Source organism: Micropterus salmoides, unplaced genomic scaffold (assembly GCF_014851395.1).
Source record: "Micropterus salmoides isolate LMB-PRFRI ecotype aquatic unplaced genomic scaffold, ASM1485139v1 Ms_hic_scaffold_16, whole genome shotgun sequence".
In the NCBI taxonomy this organism is placed as follows: Eukaryota; Metazoa; Chordata; class Actinopteri; order Centrarchiformes; family Centrarchidae; genus Micropterus; species Micropterus salmoides.
In genome coordinates, this window is record NW_024040707.1 from 25,449,720 (window position 1) to 25,472,082 (window position 22,363).

The following is a 22,363-nucleotide window of genomic DNA, read 5'->3' on the forward strand; positions in this document are numbered from 1 at the left end:
TGCAATATGCACTGCAGCCATGCAGCGGTGAGAGCCAGAGGATAGCAGAGTGATTGAAATAATGATGATGCTGATGAGGTTGCTGCAGGATAGAAAAAAAAACTAGTCTTGCAAAACAGAAAGATGACATCACGGAGAATCAGCAGATTAGAACAGTGTGTGATTGGTTAGAATACTAGAAACAGAAGGTGATTGGTACAAAGGCCGGAGCGAAGCTCGGGCGTCAGCCCTGTCACACACAGAGAGGCAGCCAGGTCATGCTGAATCAGATCTTTGTCACTTATGCTCTCTTTCTGTCTCTCTCTCTCTCACACACACACACACACACACACATACATCAGAGTGAGGTCTATACTTCAAGGTGCATTATGCAGTCTATGGTGTATGCGTGCGTAAACACATTCCTTTGCCATGGCAGTTGGTCCATGCACCCTTCCCCCAAGCCCAAACAGAGGAAAAGAAGCAGCATGAGCTCAAAAGAAACAGAGACAGTTCAGTGCAAATATACTGACAGGCACAGGCAGGCAGAGCCCTACATAGAGACAGTTTGGCCAAATGAGATCAACAGAGAAGACGCTTAATGTCGACTGCAACACCGACTGGAGTCCGAACTGTGATTATGAGAGGTGGATGGATGGAGATCAGTGCTGCAGTTGGCCAAACTAGGAGGAGTCTCTATTTATGACTCTGGCATATATGATAGACTGACAGACAGACGTACAGACAGACAAACGGTCAAGCAGTAGGTTCAGTGCTTATCTGTTTTTCCAAAGAGCCTGTCAGACAGTAGAAAAACACCTCATGCAGACTGAGAAGGTCTCAGAATGTTACTTTCTCACTTTGTCAGCGCTTGGTTTGTTTTCATTTTGTCTCCGTGGAAAGAGTAAACTTTCGAGTATATAACGCCCACAGTGTGACCAGAGAGGCCTGGAGGTCAGGGCACTGCTGTGATACTTATTTCTCTCACCCACTTTCTCTCTCTCTCCCTCTCTCCCTGTCGGCTCTTTCAGCAGTGCTTGATGGAAAAACGATGATGGTTAAAGTACGAGAAGGAAATAGGCGCTGGAAGGTAGAGAGGCTGCTGTGTGCAAAACAACTGCTGATGAGAAGAAACTGCAACATAAATACAGGGAGAAGCTGTGAGGTACATGACTGGTTAATGGCTGCCACTGCCCGCCGTGTGGCCCGACTCTGAGCGGCAACCACCCTTTGATATGTGATGACTGAGCACCAATCCATAGCAACACCTCAGCAACACCTTCCTCAATTCAATGCATATTCTTTTCATGTCTCCTACCCATATCTCATTTAAGGAGCAGAAACCGGGGGCGTAGGCTGAAACCTTCTTTTTGAATAATAAAGAACAAAGAATTGAGGAGCTGAGGATGGATTTGAGATTCAGGCCTATACCTCTTATTACCCATTATCTTTCTTGCCAAAGTAAACTTTCATATTCATCGCTTTTCTCAACTTTACTGTAACTGCAGGTAGATGAAATTAGAAATTAGCCCAGTCTGAAATGAAAACAAACTGGATCCATGGATCAGTTCTGAAGACCCAGAGGGATCACTAAGGTCCAGCACAGCTCAGGTGGATGAAAGCATGAAACATCTACTTATATAATTTTGATATTTCTGTTTGATATTTTAGATGTTTCTTTAATTTCCCTGGACTCTTTTCTTACCCAGTGATGATAGAATTTGGCTGTAAAAGTCAGGGAGGTGATGGTGTCGACGTCAGAACTTACGCACAATCATACTGCAACGGGGCACAGTGCCAAGTCTGAAAGCTGGGTCTGCTTTGCAAAGAGCTTCAGGGTCATTACTTTACTACCTAGAGTTAACTGTGGATGAGCAGCAGTGCCGTGGGGAGAAGTCAGTCTGTCGTGATAACACGTAGGCAATCATTTGTAGGGTGTGTTTGTTGCTTGGGGACTATATCATCAGACTCTAGGCATTCATAGGAAAACACTTAAAGGCTAAGACTGGGGATATTCTGTATTTGTGGTTACAGTCACCTAATCCCGTAAAAAGACCAAAACCAACGTGTTAATACATCTATGATTTTTACTGACTTCCCTACTCTGACTGTGGTAGCCAACCCCAAGATATAAATCTTTAAAAAGGGGTCATAAATGTAAAAAGAAAAGAAGATCAAAGGCAAAATGATGTCCTAAAAAGAAAATAGGCATTCGTTCGTGGCTAATTTCAGTCACGGATTTGATAGTCTAGCGAGCTATTTACTGCAGTAGGACGGTGTATGAGGGACTAAGTCAAAATAAACTACAGTGTGTGTTCATGGAGACGCAGGAACATGTCACCCAGTGCAACAGTATCTACAAACAATAAACAAACATAGACAAACAAAGTCTATGGCTCCATGCATGTCAATGTCAGTCAACCACTTTGGACAAATATCTCAGCTAATATCGGATGGATTGCCATGAACTTTTATACAGATGTTCGTGCTTTACAGACGATGAATACGGACTTTGGTGATCCCATGACTTTCCCTCTAGCAACATCATCAGGTCAAAACTTTATTTTCTCTTATATGACATTCTCATCTGCCTCAACTGTACTTGTGCTTTGTGCTAATAAGCCAATCGGCATGTTGCCACTGTCATTGTGAGCATGTTAGCATTAGCATTCATCTCAAAGTGTAGCCTCATAGAGCCGCTAGCGTTGCTGTGGACTCATAGCATTTTAATAGGTTTTGAAACACAATGGACAGATATGGATAGAAGATATATCAGGCTCTGGATACACACAACCCAAAACTTGTTAGAAGGATACATTTATTCTTGGTTTTGGTCTTTTCATGAGATTCGACAATAAGAAAACTATAGAATATTACCAAGCATCTCCTTTAAGTACAATCAAGTTTTATCTGTGTTGATTTGACACGATCTGAATTCTACTTTTTGCATAAACCCCATCCTGAACACTAAAGCAAGCGGTTTGATTCAGAGAAGCAAACCTGGGTGCACATTAAACTCAAAGTTAATGCTTGCTCCTTCACATTGCCCCCTTGTCCAAATCCATTTGGTTTCTCATCAGGAACCGAACAACAAGAGGATGACTTCAAAATGCAAGTATGTGTCATACTGCTGTCGAATAACAGATTTTGACACAACAAGCTCTTCGAATTAAGGGGGAGTGATTGAAAAAGCAAGCAATGAGCTAGCAGTGGTGGGACCTCAACCCTTACTTACTTTGACTTTACATCCCTCCTTCAGCACCTTTGTCATATTCACTGTCTTTTCTATCAGGCAGCCAATATTGCAGCTATGTCCATCTCTGAATAACAATTCTATGCATTTTATTGCAAATTATATCAATGTTGTAAAGTGATGGAGAGAAGGATGTGTTTCCAAAGTACTTAAAGAAAGCCCAGGTAACTCCTAGTGTCTGAGCAGGACGATCGCATAGCGCCGACTTGGGCCTCTTGTATGTACACCTACAGGTGATGGAGCAACGTGGGGAGGAAGGCAGCGTGGAATGAAGGGAGGGGAGGATGGACGGAAGGGAGCAAGGAAGGTAAGGAGAAGCAACTGAGAAGACAGATGAAGACAATCAAATGAAGGGACAGCACAATCACACGCATGCACGCAGGCACACACACTCATACACAAGCATACGAGCACTGGTGCGCACACTCGCACACTGACAGAGAAAACACACACAAGTCAAATTAGCGCTCTCGGATATGTCAGCAAATGCACACACATAAACACACTTGCAAACAGATGCGCGCAGAACTGACATACAAAGAAATCAAGAGAAAACATGAGGGGTGGATGCTACTCTAGTGATGGGAGGATGACAAAAAGGGATGAGTTAAAGGACAAAGTAAGATACAAAAAAAGAGAGAAAAACATGAAGAGAAACCTACTAAAGAAATCTTATCTGTATGCTACACAAGAGCCTGTATTTAGATCTGGTAAAATCTAAATACCTCTACAAAAGAACAACTCTACTTATGAAGAACAATAAGAACACATTTCACAGAATATTTCTGCAAACAGGGAACCTGTAATATCTCATAAATGTAGAAGAAAGAGGAGAGAATAGTGATGGAGAGAGAGAGAGAGAGAGAGGGGAAAAAACAGACTGGACAGAGAGAAAAATCAGGACTTTTTGGAGACATCAGGGGGGCCAAACTTGTGACGTCGGAGCTGGAAATACTGTTACAGAAATAACCAGTTGACAACAATTGCAGCACTGGACAAAAGTGAGAGGAACACAAGAAGGAGAAAAAAGCAAGAGCGATAGAGAAAGAGGTAACTTTTTTTTCCCATTGTAGTCTTGGAAACAGCAGTGTGTTATGGGGCTTTTATACTCGAAGGTTTACAGTTTAGAGATTTGCAGAAGCCTTATGAAAGCCTTCTGGTAATGAGTATGAATTCTATGGCAGTGAAATCTAATCGTAGCATTTTCCACAGTTTAATAGGAGTCACAGAGTTGTTACAGAAACACTATAATCTCTTGGTTTTTAGAGAAAAGAAATGACACCACTCCTTTATGTGAGAGTTGTCTATATCGGGGGGCCAACCACAGTAACCACGCTTGACCTCATTCACAGACAGGAAATAACACATGGCGCAGGAGGAGCTGCCATTTGCTCTCTGAACTTTAGGATGCGTCGTTGCCTTGTCTGAGTAAATCAAACTGTTTCCGTTACATAAATTCATCCTTTTTGATATTTTAAACGTGAGTCACGTTCTTTCTTTGTAAACAATGCTGCTCCATTTCTGTCAGAACACCTCAGACAGAGAGAGAACAGCGAGCCGCCTCCCGCACCCACCAACACTAAACAACAAAACCGACTCTGGACTGGAACCAGGGCTGGATTTGGACCAGACCAGATCAGACCAGAACTACACAGCCGGTCAGGACTGGGTGCTGTTTGAAAGGGAGAATAAGAGAAAAAAAAATAGAGGAGACAATGCACACACACGAGCAGCGAGCGAGCCGGAGGGGACACAACCACTGAGAGTAAAAATACTGCAGTCCACGTGCCGTGCAGCAGTGTGTGTTTGTCTACGAGTGTGTGTGTGAGAGAGAAAGTGACTGCAAGTGTGTATGCAGGTATACGTGTGTGTGTGTGTGTGTGTGTGTGTGTGTGTGTGTGTGTGTGTTTGTGTACACATGCGTTCGGCGGACTCACTCCCGGGGGCTGGGCTGGTATTGGCTGTTGCAGTGGAGAGAGCTACGTGAGAGGGGGTAGAGATAGTGTTTACGTCGTGGAGCTGACTGAGCACGGAGGAGCGCCGTCTCACCGCTCCCTGAAACGAACCGCTTCGCTTGAACGTGCTCACTACCTCCATCTGCAGGACAGAGACAAAACAGCAGCACTCAGTGAGGGCAGGAGAGGCCGGTCTGAGTGTGCCTGAGTTTGTTTGTATGTGTGTGTGACTGTTGTGGTCCTTTTAAAAGATTTCCTGTCACAGCAGAAATGATAGAAACAACACTTTAATTCCCTTTGATGGCAAATGTGCATCAGTGATCCACATCACAACTGCTTTCTGAATATAAACAATAATTCTAAATGACGACCCTATGTGTATATGAGGTTGTGTGTGTGTGTGTGTGTGTGTGTGTGTGTGTGTGCTTGCATGTGTATTTGTTGCCTGCACACTCAGACCAAACCCCCGTCATGAAAAACTGACCACTTTACGCAAAGACAGGCACTTAAGCAGAGAGTCTGGACTGGCTCTCTAACACTGCTTATGAGGCTGTTAGCAGATTGTTGTTCATGTGGATGCTGTTTTGCTGTCTTAATGTCCATTCTCACACAAATGCAGTGCAAGAATCAATCAATTAAAGCAATCAAGCAAGCCAACAGTCTGTCTACTTAGCATTACCCGGTACACAATGTGTAAACGCTCATACACACGAGTGCCGCTGCAGCGACACACACACACAATCACAGCATTTATCCATCCTCGTGATGGCTTATAAAATTCCACTTCCACGTTAGAGAAAGCCATTTCACGGGTTTGAGCAGGACAGAAAAGTTAGCTGTGTTGGAGAGAAAAAACTGGAATCATTATGTTTGGCACAAGTCAGAAGAACAGGACTGACGGGATGGGAGAAAGACTTTTGAAGAGAAAGAACAAAGCACAAACAGTGTTTAAACTGAACTAAAATTGAAGAAGAGTCAATCAGTTCTCTCTTTCTTTCCAAAAGTCTGTTATGTTAGTGTGTAAAGGCCATGATACTGGCAGTTTATTTAGGCAGTGTTACTACATAATTAAGGAACAACATCCCCCCAAAATAATCTTCATTCATATTAAGATTGCTCTGTTCTCTGTGATACATAATATTCTTCAAACTTTTGGCACATTCCGATCTGTGATTCACCTTAAGCCAAACTGCTTGTGTGTCATGACCACGTCAGGCTTCTGGTTGAGGTGTTGTGCTGTCTGGATATCGATGTGTGTTTGTGTTCCTGTGAAAGAGGTTTGGTTATGGTTTGTTTTGGTGGGCCGGTTGAACAGTACCTGGGTTTGGATGCGGTTGAGGCCTCTGAACCAGAGGATCTGTCCGCGGCGCAGCTCTCTCTCAGCACAGTCGATCTCCTCCTCATCCTCTGCCATCTCCTCCCCTTCCTCTTCCCCGGGCTCCAGGCCCAGCCCCGCCTCCTTCAGGCATGGCAGCCGCTCTGTTGGCACCGTGGCGATCACCTGGAAGCCAAGTACATTACAATGACATTTGACCAGAAGATGCTAGTATGGCGTTATATTGAGCAGCTTTCCTTTTTCTTACACTCATGATGGATCGGATAATACCAGATTATTCCAAGTGTTAATTTCAGCACAGAATAGAATAGATCTAGAGGTGTTATCTAAGTCAGTGTGAAAATGTTTCATTAGCCTCACCTCAGATAAAACTCTAGGTAAACCAGGCCTGCCAGCCTACACTTGCTCAGTGAGGTTTGACTCAGCAGGCTGAAGAGCTGCTTACCTGCCCCCAAAGCAGCTCTCCAACTCCCACGAACAGACACCACAGCCACTGCTCCATGTTGAGAGGAGCACAGCTGAAGGGCTTCCCTCCCCACTGCACAATCACGATCTGCAGCAGAAACAAAGGGAAGGACATCAGCATTGTCACACATACCACCAGTGTCGATGGAGAAACCAGCACTGCACCATTTATCTCTGCTGCACCCACCACAGTCTGTGCTGTAAAAAAAACACAGCAATAACACCAGGATGTGTCAGCAGTCAACACCTCTATCTTCTAGTCTGTCACAATTTAAAGTAGGAAGTACAAGGTGGCATTATCACTGTAATCCCTGCTACATCTAATAACAATAACACCAAGATGTGTAATAGCACATGCAGACATTCTGTGTTAGAGCATTGTATTTAATTGTGCATGAGGTATAACTAACCCTTAGTGGCTATTAAGATCATAAACCATCCTTTCACAATTTCACTTGGCTAACATCTGGTCATGGAAACCTATCTGTGTGTATATACTAGGAACATTGTAAGAAAACATTATGTTCTCTGGGCTGGTGTGAATAAAGCTCCTCAGAGTAAAAGTTTGGTCTTAAATGCGTTGAGGATGGCTCATTTTGCTTGCATACACATTTCTATGTGTTAAAACTTGGTCTTGACTTAAAATTAATTAAAGGAATAGTTCAACATTTTGGTAAATATGCTTATTTGCTTTCTTGTTGGGAGTTGAGAAGATCAATACTACTTTCATGTCTGTCCATTAAATATGAAGCTAGAGCGTTTAGCTTAGCTTAGCATAAAGACTGGAAACGGGGAACAGCTAGCCTGGTTCTGTCAAAAGATAACAAAATCTGCCTAGTAACCCCTCTAATGAACATCTTATAACTTGTTTTTTTAATCCGTACAAAACTAAAGTGTAAAAATTACATGTTGTGGTTTTACATACAGGAGTTACATGGTATTTCTCTCTGGCCACATTGACGTACCATGTTAATTACTGTGCTGTTAATCATGAAACTACAAACGTGTATCCTGGTGACATGCGCATATCTTATTATCTCTGACATGTTACTACATAGTGTGCAACAGTAGTATAAGTAGAGAAGTTTCTATGTCATGAGAAACACACACAGCAATATCTATAATCTATGTAAAGTTGACTACATTAGCTAACATTAGCTGCCATAAGCTAGTGGTCACACCCTGCCTACTACGACTGTAGTAGCAAAACAGCAAGGTTGTGTTTTATTTCTATTTTCATTTGTAAGAGGAGGATTTTGTTATTACTAGTCTTACTTTAACCACAATATATATAAAGATATAAGATATATAAGTACTTAATTTAAGTATTAATTAATTTTCATATTAGCTGGACTGGTGAGTTTGAAAGAGCAACAATGAAGAAGCATCAAAGTCTGCCAAGTACTACTGCATATTAAATGAAAAAAGTATAAAGCTTTAGTGTCTCCAGAGGGAGCTGTGTGAAGTCTGATAAATGTCCTCAAGTGATGTAACTTGGGTCAGCGTTGGTCGGGGCAGAAGACTACCAGTTTGAAAATGAAACAAATTTGTTGCTGCAAAGTTAGAAAGAAGTGAGCTTACCAGACCTCTGTAGCCCTCTGCTCATCTGCTGCAGGCTACAAGGCTACATTAGCGTCTACTAGCTTAACACACCAAATCTCCAACCAAACTGTCGCAGTTGCATTGTGGTTAATGTAGGCCCCAGGCTTTGACAGGGAAGAAGAATGCATAAAATAAAGAAGATATCTCTGGTTCCACAGCATTGATTTTGATCCCTTTATTTTCTTTCTTTTCTGTCCATTGTAAGTCCGACAATGTTATTTATAGGAGTGCATTAAGTTATTTTTAGCTTCTTTATATAAAGCTTCTAAGTCCTACGTATTTCTAAGACTCTTAAGTCAAAGTTTGGGGCCATTCTCAAGGCCATTTCTCATGCGAATTGAATCTATTCAACAGTTAAAATTGTGTTATACTGTGATGCCTGAAAGTGAATTTAGATACTTTCTGACCCCTGCGACATAAATCATGGCATCCGTTCCACTCCAGCTCATGTCACTGTGTACAAATGACAAATAAAATTTATAGAGCTAGTCTGTATTAATAAGTGTTTTGATATAGTAAATGCAGCCTTAGGGACCACCTGGACAACAGTACCACACTCCTATAGGTCTGCTTGCCTCAGTGGATGTAGCGACAGCATTTTAAATAGCAACATGATCATTTACACCATGAACAACGCTTATCAGAGTGACACTATCATCTTGACACCAAACTGCACAGTCATAAATCTCACTGGGAGTACAATACAGTGTCTCACATACAGTAATATTATCTTTCTGCAGGGTGGAGGGATCCATCTTTCCTGCTTTACTCTCTTTCACCTCTCTCAAGCTGCCTCCAGTCTTCAGCTCTCGCTCTCACGTCTTCTTTTCCAAATCCCTCTGAACTGCCTCTTTGTCGCTTTCACACTCCAAATCACTGCCATCCCCCTTCGGCTCTCTCTCTTCTCTTGTTTCTCCCCAGAGTACCACCGAGAACTGAAGAGCTTTAGAAAATATCCCTCTTCCTTTCACTCTGTCTTTGTTTGCTTGTCTGTGTTTTTCACAATTCCCTGCTAAGTGTATCGCTTCTGTGTTCACTGTGTGTCGACTGAACAAACAGTGCTCGTGTGGTTTGTAAAGTCTGAAATCCTAAATCTGGACTTGCATTCAGGTAACATGGTGAAAGGGGATGTGACAATGGACAAGCCTTTTGAATTTAACGACCATGTCTAAAACATTAGATGAATTAAAGGATATGTAATATGCAGTTTAGCCTTTTTTGGTGCAATGGCGTAACTTCTCCTGAAGCTCTGAGCTGTTGAATTGAATGTAGATCTTTAGATTAGATTTTCAGGTGTACCTAATAAAGTGGCCACTGAGTGTATAATATTTACAATATGCAAGGGAATAACAGATTTGTCTGGGGAAGTTTTAAATTACAGTTTAAAAATAAAAAAGTTTGTTCCCATTTATGTTTCGACCCAGCTTGTTAAGGTAAGGCAGTAACACTGTGGCAATATTCAGTTTGGGTAAAACTAAACTGTGATATAGTAGTACAGCAAAACATTATTGGTTTTATTAGGTAAGCATTCACATTGTTCTGTTCAGTCGACCGTATGAAATTAAGCTAGATAAAAACACCATAAACATGCTAAGAGCCATTTTGCTGCACCCAAAAGTCTCCACCTGAAAAAAATCTGGTCTGGTTTTTGAGCCTAACATACTTGGAGATCCTCAGTCAGGCTGACTTTACGGCTGAATGAGTAGGATTTCCCTAAAAAACAATGTCTAGACTCATATAAAAACAATCCCTTGTGACACACAAGAAGTGTATGGCGGTGTCCGTATCTGCAGAGACCCTGCACTCGCCTGTGTTTCCTTATTTTGCTGTGTTTGGGACCTTTCTGGGCTTCAACCTTCAGTGGGTGTGTAGCCCTAGGCTGACAATAGCTAACATTACAGATACAGCAACGTTGTCATACACACCACTGGGTGAGTGCTTTTGGTGACGTTGAGCCAGTAAGGAGAAGCCAACTTTAAATGTTGTATATACACACTGCACCCAACAAATCCTATTCAGTCGGCCTTTAAGTACAACTACCTACAACGCAATGCCACAGTTCAGGGGGGCTATCACTGTCAAATCAACTGTCAAGGTAAAAAAAATCTAGAAAAGATACCAAAGAAAACTTGTTGTTTTGTAATGTTTTGTATTAAACAGTAAAGAAAACCATCAAACAGTGTTAAAGGGTTACCTTACCTGCACGGCGAAGGTCCCCAGAACGATGGAGCAGAAGATGGGGTTGGCAAATATGCCGTCAAAGACATTTCTCTCTCCATGGATCTTGCGAGCGTTGATCTCGTTGAAAAGTTGCATGAGAACAAAGGTGTTGAAGATGATGGTGTAGTGCTCAGAGGGAGGGGAGTGGAGCGGAGCGTTTCGGCCGCTGTCGATGTTAAAAATGTGCTCGCCTGGACCGTGAAGAAAGGAGTAAGAAGAGGAAATGAGAGGTATGTTTGATCTGCTGCAGGACAAATACACTTCTCAACACTGTAACTGTGTAATTTTGTGTCTCCACCAATGCACCATTTGTTCTGGTTTAAGCACGCTAAAATGAAACCTGACCGTCCTAATTCCACAATACATGCACCGATCAAAACCACCTGCTTCAGTAGTGTGTATGTGCGTGTGCACCTATGAACAGCAGCGTGAAGATGATGATCAGTTGGTACACTCCATGGCCCAGGATGTTCTTCATCATGGTCAGTGAGATTAGCGGGTTGTTCCGACCATAGGGTTTCCGTAGCAACAGGGCCTCAGTGGGGGGCTCAGTGGCCAGGGCCAGCGAAGCAAACGTGTCCATGATCAGATTCACCCACAGCATCTGCACGGCCTTCAGAGGAGAGTCCTGTAGAGAGATTTGCAACCAGAGGCTTGTGTCATGAACCCTGTTCCCTGGGGATAAATAAAGTTCTGTCTTTTGTTAGGTGATGCTGCATTCCCGCAATGTCGACACAATGGAAAGAACAGGAAAAACACCCCTTATTCCGACGTGGCATTGTTCACAGATTGTTCCAAGATTGTATTAATGTTTATTTTGGATTTTATTTTGATGTAGCTGCCAGTGGTGGTGCATTGCAGCCATTCTGCCAACAGCTTGCTGCCATATCTGTAGTTCTTTTCACCAGGTGGGAGTCAGAAATTCCAGATATCTCCGGCTCGGAAATACAAGTCAGAGGCTGAAATTAACGTTTTTTCCCACTCGGCTGCTCGTAATTACAGTTTAAACCATCTGACGTGAAAGCGGCATGATCGTCTTCTCTTTGCGTCATCACTGAAAGGTGAAACATCGGTAAACAACAGTAATATTTTATCTATAAATGTGATGCATTGCATTGTGGGATAGTTAGCAGAAAATAGGTCCCTATTAATTTTATTCCACAGCAGGAATTTTTGAGGGAACTATTTAATGGATAAATTTCACATTCAAATAAAATGTGCGATAAATAAAGTGCACAATAATAAATTGGGAGTGAATGCAGACACAGCCTAGGTGGCAGCTTGCTGTGAGGCTGCAGGTTTTAGCTGCTGGTTGTTTTTGTTCAACTTGTGTTTTGCCTCTGTCTGATTTATATTTTAGTTAAGTCTGTTTGGTAGTTGAGTCCAGTGGGTCCTAACCTGGGGGACAGATAAAGATACATATGTGGAGTTGTGAGATGATTAATGGGGTGGGAAGAGGGGACCATCATGGGAAAAAATTTTTTTTGGGACATCGCTAATTTATGCTTTTTGTGAAATCTCAGAGCATTTTACTTCTTCAGATATTTAAATATCATCTGAGATGTTTAAAGAACAAATCACTCTTTGGTGGAACAACTCACAGACATCTGAAATGTGACAAGGGGCCCCAACCACACACACACACACACACACACACACACACAAGTAAAAGTACAATATGCCCTTCTATGTGGTGCAATACAAGTATAAAGAAGCAGAAAATGGAAACATTATTGTCAGTAGCTCAAAATAGGATTTCAGAACAGAATTTGAGTGAATGTCTAATGGTCTAATCTACACGGAAACAATTACAGGAAAAATGTATGGAAAAATTTGTTAGCAGCCTTGTTTTAAATATATATTGACTGTTTATTGACATTTATTTCTGTTATAATGAATCATGGAAAGAAAAGTCATTGCAGGGTCATGCAGGGAAGGTGCAGTGGATAAGACTATGCCTTTGGTGTGAAAGACCCAGGTTCAACTCCCCACTGTGACACATCCACCAATGTGTCCCTGAGCAAGACATTTAACCCCTAGTTACTCCAGAGGCGTGTGACCTGACATATACAGCAATTGTAAGTCGCTTTGGATAAAGGCGTCAGCTCAATGAGTAAATGTAATGTCATTACAAAGACATCACTTTGAGCACATCTGTTTGTGGCTTTAATGTAACTGCAGTAATTTTGTCCATACAGGTCGACTAAGAAGCCTGACCAGGACGTCCCTGTTTACATTAGCTTTATATAAAAATGCATAAAAAGCATTTCTGCATTGTTCCTCTTAGCAGATATAGGGTGAGTGCTGTTTACAGAAGTGACATGTGCGTGTGTGTGTGTGTGCGTGCGTGTGTGTGTGTGTGTGTGTGTGGGAATGCATGTGTGTCAGAGGGTATGTGTATTAATAAATCTGTCTACCTGAGTGATGCATGCCCCGGTGAAGGCCACTATGACAGCCACTACGTTGACCGTGAGCTGGAACTGCAGGAACTTGGAGATGCTGTCGTAGACATTTCGTCCCCACATCACCGCCTTGACAATGCTGCTGAAGTTGTCATCAGTGAGGATGATGTCAGACGCCTCTTTCGCCACGTCTGTCCCCGCAATACCCTGACACAGGTTGAGACAGAGTGAGGAGGAGACGGAGACTCATGATGTGATTCATGCTACTGTCTCAATATCATGTTGTCCCGCCTCCAAGTACTTCACACTTGGCGCGAATAAGAGCTGTGGCCAAAGTCAAATGCACACTATAACAAAAAATGGTTTTATTCCAAATAAAATGCATATTATTAATATTGTTAAGCTTTTTATTAAAATTACTCATGGTCACTAGGGGGTATAAAACGAATATACTACTACTACGTAATTAATACAACATAGAAGGGCTTCAACGCTAACTAAACATTAATGGTGAATAATATGTCTGGTTACCATGGCAAAGCCCACATCAGCCTTCTTCAAAGCTGGTCCGTCATTGGTTCCATCGCCTGTTACTGCAACGACCTGCCTCTGCTCTAGGACGGTACTGTCGATGATGCCTGGATACAAGGACAAAGGCTCTAAGTGTGTGTGTATGTGAATGAATGTGTGTGTGTGCATGTGTTTGGGTTAATAAACCAAAGACTCACCTTTAACCAGTGTGTGTTTGTCGGTTGGTGAGGATCGAGCCAACACGCGAAGTTTGGGCCAGATTTTGTCAATACGTTCCTGTTCGATCTGTCAGTCAGAGGAAAAGAGTCTGTGGTGATGACTAACACCATAGAGAACCTACTAACTGTTCTCCTCTTTCACTAGATGTCACTGTTGATCCAGAGTGTTAGGCAGATTTAACTGTGCACAGGTGTGATGGAGGATAATGCATCAAAGAAACACTGTGAAATTGGCTCTTATATAGTCCTCTCTTGTAATCAGTGTAGCCACACTGCACTCTTACATAATGATAATTTACACGTGGCCTTTTAAAGTGTTAATTTAAATTCACACTCCATAGAAAAGCACAGTCCCATGACTTATTAATATGTAAGAAGTTGTCTTCTTGACTGACAAATCATTTTAATCGAGTACAGCAAAGGACAACTTCATGTGCATAGTAGGGTTGACCCTGAATAGTAGAAGATTCGATGCTTCGGGGTGGGGGTGCTAAACGTCTGATTTTACATAGCACCAGCAAGGGTGACGAGGCTGAGTACAGGGCTGTGGTGGGGGACTTTGTCACATGGTGCGAGCAGAAACATCTGCAGCTCAACATGACAAAGACTAAGGGGCTAGTGGTAGATCTAAGGAGAGCCAAGGCACCGGTGATTCCTGTTTCCATGGGGGGCAGTGTGGACACTGTGGAGGACTAAAAATACCTGGGAGTGTGCATGGATAATAAACTGGACTGGGCCAAGAACACTCAAGCCCTTTACAGGAAGGGCCAGACCTTCTCTATTTTCTGAGGAGGCTGAGCTCCTTCAACATCTGCTTGACAATGCTGAGGATGTTTTATGAGTCTGTGGTGGCCAGTGCTATCCTGTTTGTTGTTGCATGCTGGGGCAGCAGGCTGAGGGTAGCGGACGCTAACAGATTCAACAAACTGATCCGCAAGGCCAGTGACGTTGTGGGGGTGGAGCTGGACTCTCTGTCGGTGGTGTCAGAGAGGAGGATGTTGTCCAAACTACATGTCATCTCCCACCCACTCCATGACTTGCTGCTCAAACACAGGAGCACTTTCAGTGTAAGACTCGTCACCCCAAAATGCACCACAGAGCGCCACAGGAAGTCATTCCTGCCTGTGGCCATCAAACTTTATAACTCATCCCTCTAAGTGTCTGACACACAGACACTTAGCTAGTTATTATACTGGACATTATTATCTGTTTTGTGCATTATCATCTGTTCACCATTAAAATTCTTTAATAATGTAAATATTGTACATGTCCACACTCCTATATATTTTTCTTTATATTTTATATTTATACTCTTATATTTATATAGCGCATGTGTGGCGTTATTGTGTGTGTGGGGTAGAAGAGGGAGAGAGACCAAGCACCAGCTGAGCCTGTGATGTGCAGAGTTGTGCGTGAACTTAGCGGGGCATTCGAATAATCACCATTGATGAACCACACAAAGAATTTTATATCGTTTTTAAACCGTACTTTGAATACACCCGCGAGGAACCGCAAGGTGCATACAATTCTTAGCAAATTGGCGGACTTGCATAACTCTGCACAATACCAGTGAATGGCAGGCAAGCAGAGCAGAAAGAAAAGGTTCAACAATAAGCCTCAGTTTAGCTAGAAATGTACAGTGTCAGTTACAGTGACTAATGAATAGAGACTGCAGCTCTGAAGCTTCTCAAGATTAAAGTGGTGCTATGAAAATCCTTAGTCAGAGACACACCTAGTGGATACACAAGGAAGCATTTTTAAAATGCACAAGTTTTCCCTGCACTAGACCCACTTGAGACTCCAACTCACCTCTCCTTTCTCGTTTCTGATTCGTCGGTTGAATTCCTTGCCATCTATACAGATAAAGTCATCTCCAGGGTGGATGATGCCACATTTAGCAGCAATGGCCCTGGCTGTGTTAATGTTATCACCAGTCACCATCCGCACCGTGATGCCTGCACGCTGACACTTACGGATGGCATCAGGCACCTTAGAGGGACACACAAAAAAACACCAAGTGCTTTTAAAATACAGGTTAACATCACATATTATAAATCACACAAACTCAGACCAGTACGAGCTGAAACTAAACACACACACACACTCTCCACAGTACTGTACCTCAGGTCGCACAGGGTCCTCTATCCCGACCACAGAGATGCAGGTCAGCTCTGTCACTATTTCTGCCTCGTTTTCCCAGTCTGGCTCCGGATTACACGGCAGGTCACGGTATGCAATGCAGATGGTCCTCAACCCTTCACACGCCATTGGTTCAATCACCTATTAATCAATTATTATTAATACAATTATGGTCAGGAAGAGCTCCCCCCATCACAACACACACAAAAATGTAATTTTCATTCCGTTCTGACAGATAAAAACTGGATTAAGTTGCTTGCATACAGTTTGAGGTTTATGTGTGACGACCCTTGAGAACCTTTGTGGGAATGCTTTCTGACACAGCTGTAGGGAAAAGACCCCCAGCCTACTGCAGACAGCCGAGAGACGCATGATGTAAAGAAGAGGTGACATAAAGCTGCCACAATGCAAACTGGAACAACTGAGCTGGAATAAAGTTGTGTAAGGAGGAGAGTTATTTTTCTCACGGCACAAGCTGTGTTCATCATGAGCCAAATTTAGGTCAGTCAGCCTGTCAGTCACTGAAACAATGCTCGCTCAGCATGCACGGACTAATCTAATATACTGTATGTGGAACAAATACATTTGTTTTGCTGATAAATATTTTAGTTACAACTAGACTGATATAGCAAAGCAGTTTTATATATAACAGATCTGGAGTGTATATACGTCTGCCAATGATGAGGCCACAGTCTTCGCTCACATTCTGTTCAGTGATGTTTAGGGTGTTTAGTGTGATTGCAACTGTGGTTGCTTGTCTATAAAGTGTGAAAGATATTTTTGCTGGTGGATATTTAGGTATGAGCAGACTGAGTCAGCGAAGCAGTTGTCTTACAGAGCAGAGCAGAGCGGTACAGTAGCTCTTCTCACAGTACTGTAGGTGAATGTGGTGGTTATCATGACAGCTTAAAAGTACTGTACATTTTGGAGGTACTTTTACCCTACTTGAGTTTTTATATTTTATGCTACTTTATAAAAACATATATGATGACCTGAAATACACACCATTGGCTTGTTTTTGGCTTGTCAAAGCATGTCTTGTATTTATATTTGAGGCACACAATGGCTTATCTCAAAAAAGATAGTAATCAATTAAAACAACCTGAGGAACTAACTGGGGCACCTGTTCCCAAATTAGGTCACACATGCTAAATAGAAAGTAACACATCAACTAAACCATGATCTCAGGTTCTACAGTCATGGCAACAGTGCTCAAAATAACATTTTAAAGGAATAGTTTGATATTTTATAAGTTCATGTTTATTTGATTTCTTGCAGAAATGAGAAGACCACTCCCACACCTAAATATATAAAGCCAGGATGAACTTAGCTTAGCATGAAGACTGGAAGCAAGGGGAAACAGCTAGCCTGGCTCTGTATGAAATGACAATGTGGAAACATTGTGACTAGATGAACATTGTCTCCATAGTGATGACCCTACACAGAATTATCAGCTGACTTTCAGCTCATTGTTTATCTGTCCGGCTGCAGATTTCCTGTTCTGGAGCGCTCAGTGCTCTCATAGAGTCATTTTCAGAGAAAAAACCTTTAAAAAGCCACTGTACACGACCTGCTCAGCAACAAACAGCAGACAGACATGATTAGAGACTGACTGGTGAATAGAGAGGAGCATATAACAGCTAAAGAGCCAACAATTTCCCTTAGGAGCTGGTGGAGTTCCATCCAAATAGTGATTTTATGATGATATAGTGAATGAAGTATTCTACACATTGGAACTTTGAATCATCAAGTCTCACCTGTTTGACCATCTCATCTCTGTCACGTGGGCGGAAAGTGCGTGGTTCTCCATTTGCATCTTGGATGTAGGAACACCTGGAGAGAGAGCGAGGACAAAAAACAGTGACCGAGGGGAAAAAGACTCATGAGTTCAACATATTTTGTCTCTTACATTCAAACCTTTTAACCCAGTCCCCTCTGAACTACTATTGTCTCTATGTACCCAAGGCCACCTCCACCTCCCTTATCCTCCTCCATCACTCACTTCTTCAGCAAGATCTCAGAGGCTCCTTTGCTGTAGAGGCGGAAGGAACCGTCAGGCAGCTTGATCACTGTGCTCATGGATTTACGCACCGAGTTGAACGTGTACACCTGAGAGAGAAGTACGTATGATTCAGGAAAATAAAATTAGAGGTAGACAAACATGACTAGAAACCCAGCTCAGCAGTGTGTTAGACGATGCACCTGAGGTTTTACACCTGTATCAAAGTAATTAACAATGGTGTAGAGTCACTGTCAAGGAATGAGAATCACCTACAACCTTATCATTTGAAATGTGGTTGTAGCTTATGTTAAACTAAGGGTGTTAAAACCTGTTTTTATGAACATGGCTTCCATTCTTAGACATCCTAACAAAAGATAATGACTGCGAACATGTGCACAACAATATCAAGCTCTGACACCTTTCTGCAGTGATAAATGTACATATCATTATAGTGTTTAAGCATTAAGCTTAAAGTCCCTTTAGAAACTATGGTGTACTCGGTAGATCTCGGCACAAAGTCGTAGTGTGGAAAAGTTTTCACTAACTGAACAACTCGTCGGATGGATCTCTACTTTCTCTTTGTGCTCTGGGAGGGTACAGAGAGCATTTATGACCCTGTGAATGCTTTGTTTCTCTGCCGTTGTAGTGAAGTTATGCAAGTGCCCTTTGTATTGCCTTGCAATAAATTGCTGATGGATATTTTGGCATGTGTCATCCTTGTTCACTATACAACACAACGAGTTAGACCCACTACTTCATCAAACGTGCAACAGACTGCAATTGTGTATTCTACTGAGTCTGCCAGTGTGCCAAGCAAGCATTTGAGCTTCAAAGTGTGACGTCAAATGCTCCCGAACAGGAAAGCATATTGCCAAAATATGCAGATTTGTGTTGTACAATTCTAGTCTTTATTTGTAGACATACTGTATGCATGCAGTATGTATGTATATCACAGAAATATCAATATATGTGTCTCAGAAACCTCCTGCCACCATGTCTGCATATGAAGCAACCCCACATGGGGTCCTGAGAATCTAACATAACATATCATGGTGTAAAACAATTGATAGTCTGTTGACGATACTATCAGTTGGATAGGCTCAAATAAACTGTGATAGAGCCTTGTGTTAAAGCTGCAGGAGGTAATTTTTATGAAGCTATAAATAAACTTTAAATAAATTGTGAAGGTGGATGTGGTGCATGGTTTCCTACCTTGTACAGACTCTCCTCAGGGACCTGCTCTCTGACAGGGGCGTAGTCCTGCTGTAGGTCTAATACAAATCCCAGCAGCCCACACTCAGTCTTGTTGCCCACCTGCTTAGCCAGACCCCCCTCCACATCAGGCGGCTGACAAAGAGTAAGATTGAAGCAGATTAGAGAGGGCGGTGAGAAAGTCGGAGAGAAAGACAGAGAAGGAGACAAGAGATGGACGAGGAAAGAAAAAACGAAAAAGAGTGACATTAAAACGAAGGCACAAACACCAACTAACATTAACTAAGGACTACTGAAGAGTTTGCAAAAGAGAGAATAAATGTAGAAAATGATTTTGTGCCAAACAATGGCATCTCTGTCTCTGTGCATGACTCACTAAGATCTTGGAGGTGTAGGCGCTGTTGATGGCGATAGCATTGACTAATAGATCCAGTGTCCGGGGGTTGATCTGTCCAGGGTCCGGGACCACACGGTGGTGCACATCACCTTGGCAACAACAATCTAACTTTAATACATATCAATTACAATCTCTGTACAGTCAACCAACATGCTATCTCCATCTTTTGTCGTAAATCAAACAATATGTTTGATAACAAGAACCATGACAAAATGTCAGCGAATTAAAACTAAACAATACTGTGAAAGGCAGATAAATGGACAAATGAACCAATTACTGTTGCAAAGTCTTAATCAAGTTCCTAACAGAAAGTACTCTCGGCACTCCACCTTCTACATCTTCCTTTAGATGTTAAAAAGAACAAAATATTACTACGTTATCTGGCGTTTTAGCTTCTCCCCTCAAACTGTATTTTAGTTTCTGAATAATTCGCTGCTCTGCAGTGGAGAGAATAGGTAGTTTGAAACTGGATTTAGTGAGGAGAGTCAGCCTGTTGTATTACTGTAGGGCAAAGTGACACAGACAACGTGTGTAAACAAGTCATCAAACCTCACAACTGACAAGGCGACCTGTACCGTGGTAACTACACATCAAATATGGCAACAGCCGAGGCCCTAAAATACTTGGAAGACATGGAAATTAAAAATTGTTGGACAAAAAATTCGACTGAAATTACACAGATGAAAAGTAACAAAAATCTAATGTATAAAATGTTATTTTGCTCGGCTGGATCAGACTGTTGTTGTATCAGCAGTTCTCTGAACTCTACTTAAAGTGACTAACCTTTCCACCGCTCTCCCAGTTTTATAATATTTGATGTTTATTGCTTATTTCTCTCATTTTGTTTGTTTGAAAACCTAATGTGAAAATGTATAGTAGTTAATGTATATTGCCTGGATTTTATGTTTTCATTTTGTGATAGATGGTGAATTACAGGCAGCATGAAAGATCAATACGTGCTGGTTGAATTGTATTTTATTATTAGTTATGAAGTTTTGCTCTTCACTCACCTATGAAACTCTGCACCACAGTCATGCGGTTGGTGGTGAGGGTTCCAGTCTTGTCGGAACAGATGGCCGTGGCGTTGCCCATTGTCTCGCACGCATCCAGGTGGCGCACAAGGTTGTTGTCCTTCATCATTTTCTACATATGAGATAGTGATGGAGAGCAGAGGGATGTGTGAGTGGGAGGATGGGAGTGAATGATGATGGATAGAGGGAAGGCAGAAGGACAGAGGCAGAGAGAAATGGATTGATGGAGGGAGGGAAAATTCAGTAACTGTTCACATAAATAAAAATTTCAAGATATTTTTGAAAGAAACGTTACAGTGAATACAACCTGATGGTTATTTGCACAATCTTTATGTCTTTAGCTTAACATACAGACTGGAAACAGGAAACAGCTAGCATTGCTCTGTCAAATGGTGACAAAATTCACCTAACTGATTAACACCTTATATATTCAAATTGTCTAATTTATACAAAATCTAAAGTGACTTCCTGGAGTCTCCACTGGTTACTTGGCAATCTCACAGTGATGAGAAGGAAGTCACTGCGGCTGGCACAAATTGAAGATGTAAGTTTTTCTACAGATTAAGCAAAGCGTTCATATCTGAGTTTTAAACCTGCTGGTGTGTGAATTTAGTTACCTTTGGACAGAGCCAGACAAGCTGTTTCCCCCTGTTTCAAGTCTTCCTGCTAAGCTAAGGTAACAGGCTTCCAGGTTTTAGCTGCATACTGATTGGACAGACATGAGAGTGGAAGCCATCTTCTCATCTAATTCTTGGCAAGAAAACAACCAAGTGCATCTGCCAAAATATTTCAAACTATCGCTTGAATTTCTGGATTAGGATTTTGAAGATGAGGGGAACATGCCACCCCCCCACCATCCCCAGTGGAAATGACACCACTGACTGGAATATACTTTGAACAGACTGACAGTTCACTACTCACATCCTCCGGACCTGCTTTTACAACATCTATATTAGCCAAATCTTTTTATTACACATCTCCTTCACCAGGTTTGTCCAATGTGGTCACTGTCACATTAGTTAAAGAGCCAACAGCTCATTAAACTGGATGGGTGGATGTACCTTGACGGAGTAAGCCAGAGAGATGGTGACGGCGAGAGGTAAGCCCTCTGGGACAGCCACTACCAGCACAGTGACTCCAATGATGAAGAACTTGACAAAGTACTGGACGTAAATCGGAGTGCACTCTGTCAACCACGTGCGACCTGCAACACACACCGCACTACATCTTAAGGCCAAACAAATAGTCCACTCTTAAGAGTGAGTCATGAGAGTGTAACTCAACGGGAGTGCCAGGAAGTGAAAAGGGTGCATTCTGAGATAGTTGGGAAGTTGAATACACACAGACCTTCAACGACAAACGTGTTGATGACAAAGTACAGCACCAGAATGATGACGGTGATGGCTGACATCACCAAACCTGTGGGGAGATTAAAGAAGGGACAGTTCATCAGCGTGTCCCTCACTTAGTCCGACTTCATTCAATATCTCTGCTTTCATTTTAGGGCTGACTTAATGCATCCCAGTGAATGAAGACAGTGCTTCATTATTCACTTCACTCCTGTACCTGTGTGATCACTTGAGAATAATCATCTTTTGCACGTCTGTCTGTTGTTGAGCGG

At 42.2% G+C, this 22,363-nt stretch overlaps 1 protein-coding gene across 5 annotated transcripts in view; it reads right to left on the bottom strand.

Moving 5' to 3' along the window:
- Positions 1 to 22,363, bottom strand: part of atp2b3b (ATPase plasma membrane Ca2+ transporting 3b) — a 45,109-nt gene that overhangs the window by 6,933 nt on the left and 15,813 nt on the right. For 3 of the 5 annotated variants that reach the window (XM_038723074.1, XM_038723072.1, XM_038723073.1), the window contains 16 exons: positions 22,090 to 22,161; positions 21,804 to 21,946; positions 20,722 to 20,854; positions 19,691 to 19,800; positions 19,315 to 19,449; positions 18,103 to 18,209; positions 17,858 to 17,933; positions 16,083 to 16,241; positions 15,771 to 15,950; positions 13,941 to 14,028; positions 13,744 to 13,850; positions 13,228 to 13,419; positions 11,225 to 11,438; positions 10,790 to 11,001; positions 6,969 to 7,076; positions 6,506 to 6,688 (listed from right to left, as the gene is read on the bottom strand). In XM_038723074.1, the coding sequence (XP_038579002.1) occupies positions 6,506 to 6,688; positions 6,969 to 7,076; positions 10,790 to 11,001; positions 11,225 to 11,438; positions 13,228 to 13,419; positions 13,744 to 13,850; positions 13,941 to 14,028; positions 15,771 to 15,950; positions 16,083 to 16,241; positions 17,858 to 17,933; positions 18,103 to 18,209; positions 19,315 to 19,449; positions 19,691 to 19,800; positions 20,722 to 20,854; positions 21,804 to 21,946; positions 22,090 to 22,161 (2,219 nt within the window). Of the gene's footprint in view, positions 1 to 5,169; positions 5,330 to 6,505; positions 6,689 to 6,968; positions 7,077 to 10,789; positions 11,002 to 11,224; positions 11,439 to 13,227; positions 13,420 to 13,743; positions 13,851 to 13,940; positions 14,029 to 15,770; positions 15,951 to 16,082; positions 16,242 to 17,857; positions 17,934 to 18,102; positions 18,210 to 19,314; positions 19,450 to 19,690; positions 19,801 to 20,721; positions 20,855 to 21,803; positions 21,947 to 22,089; positions 22,162 to 22,363 lie in introns of all 5 variants that reach the window. The other 2 variants (XM_038723076.1, XM_038723075.1) reach the window with 2 other exon arrangements.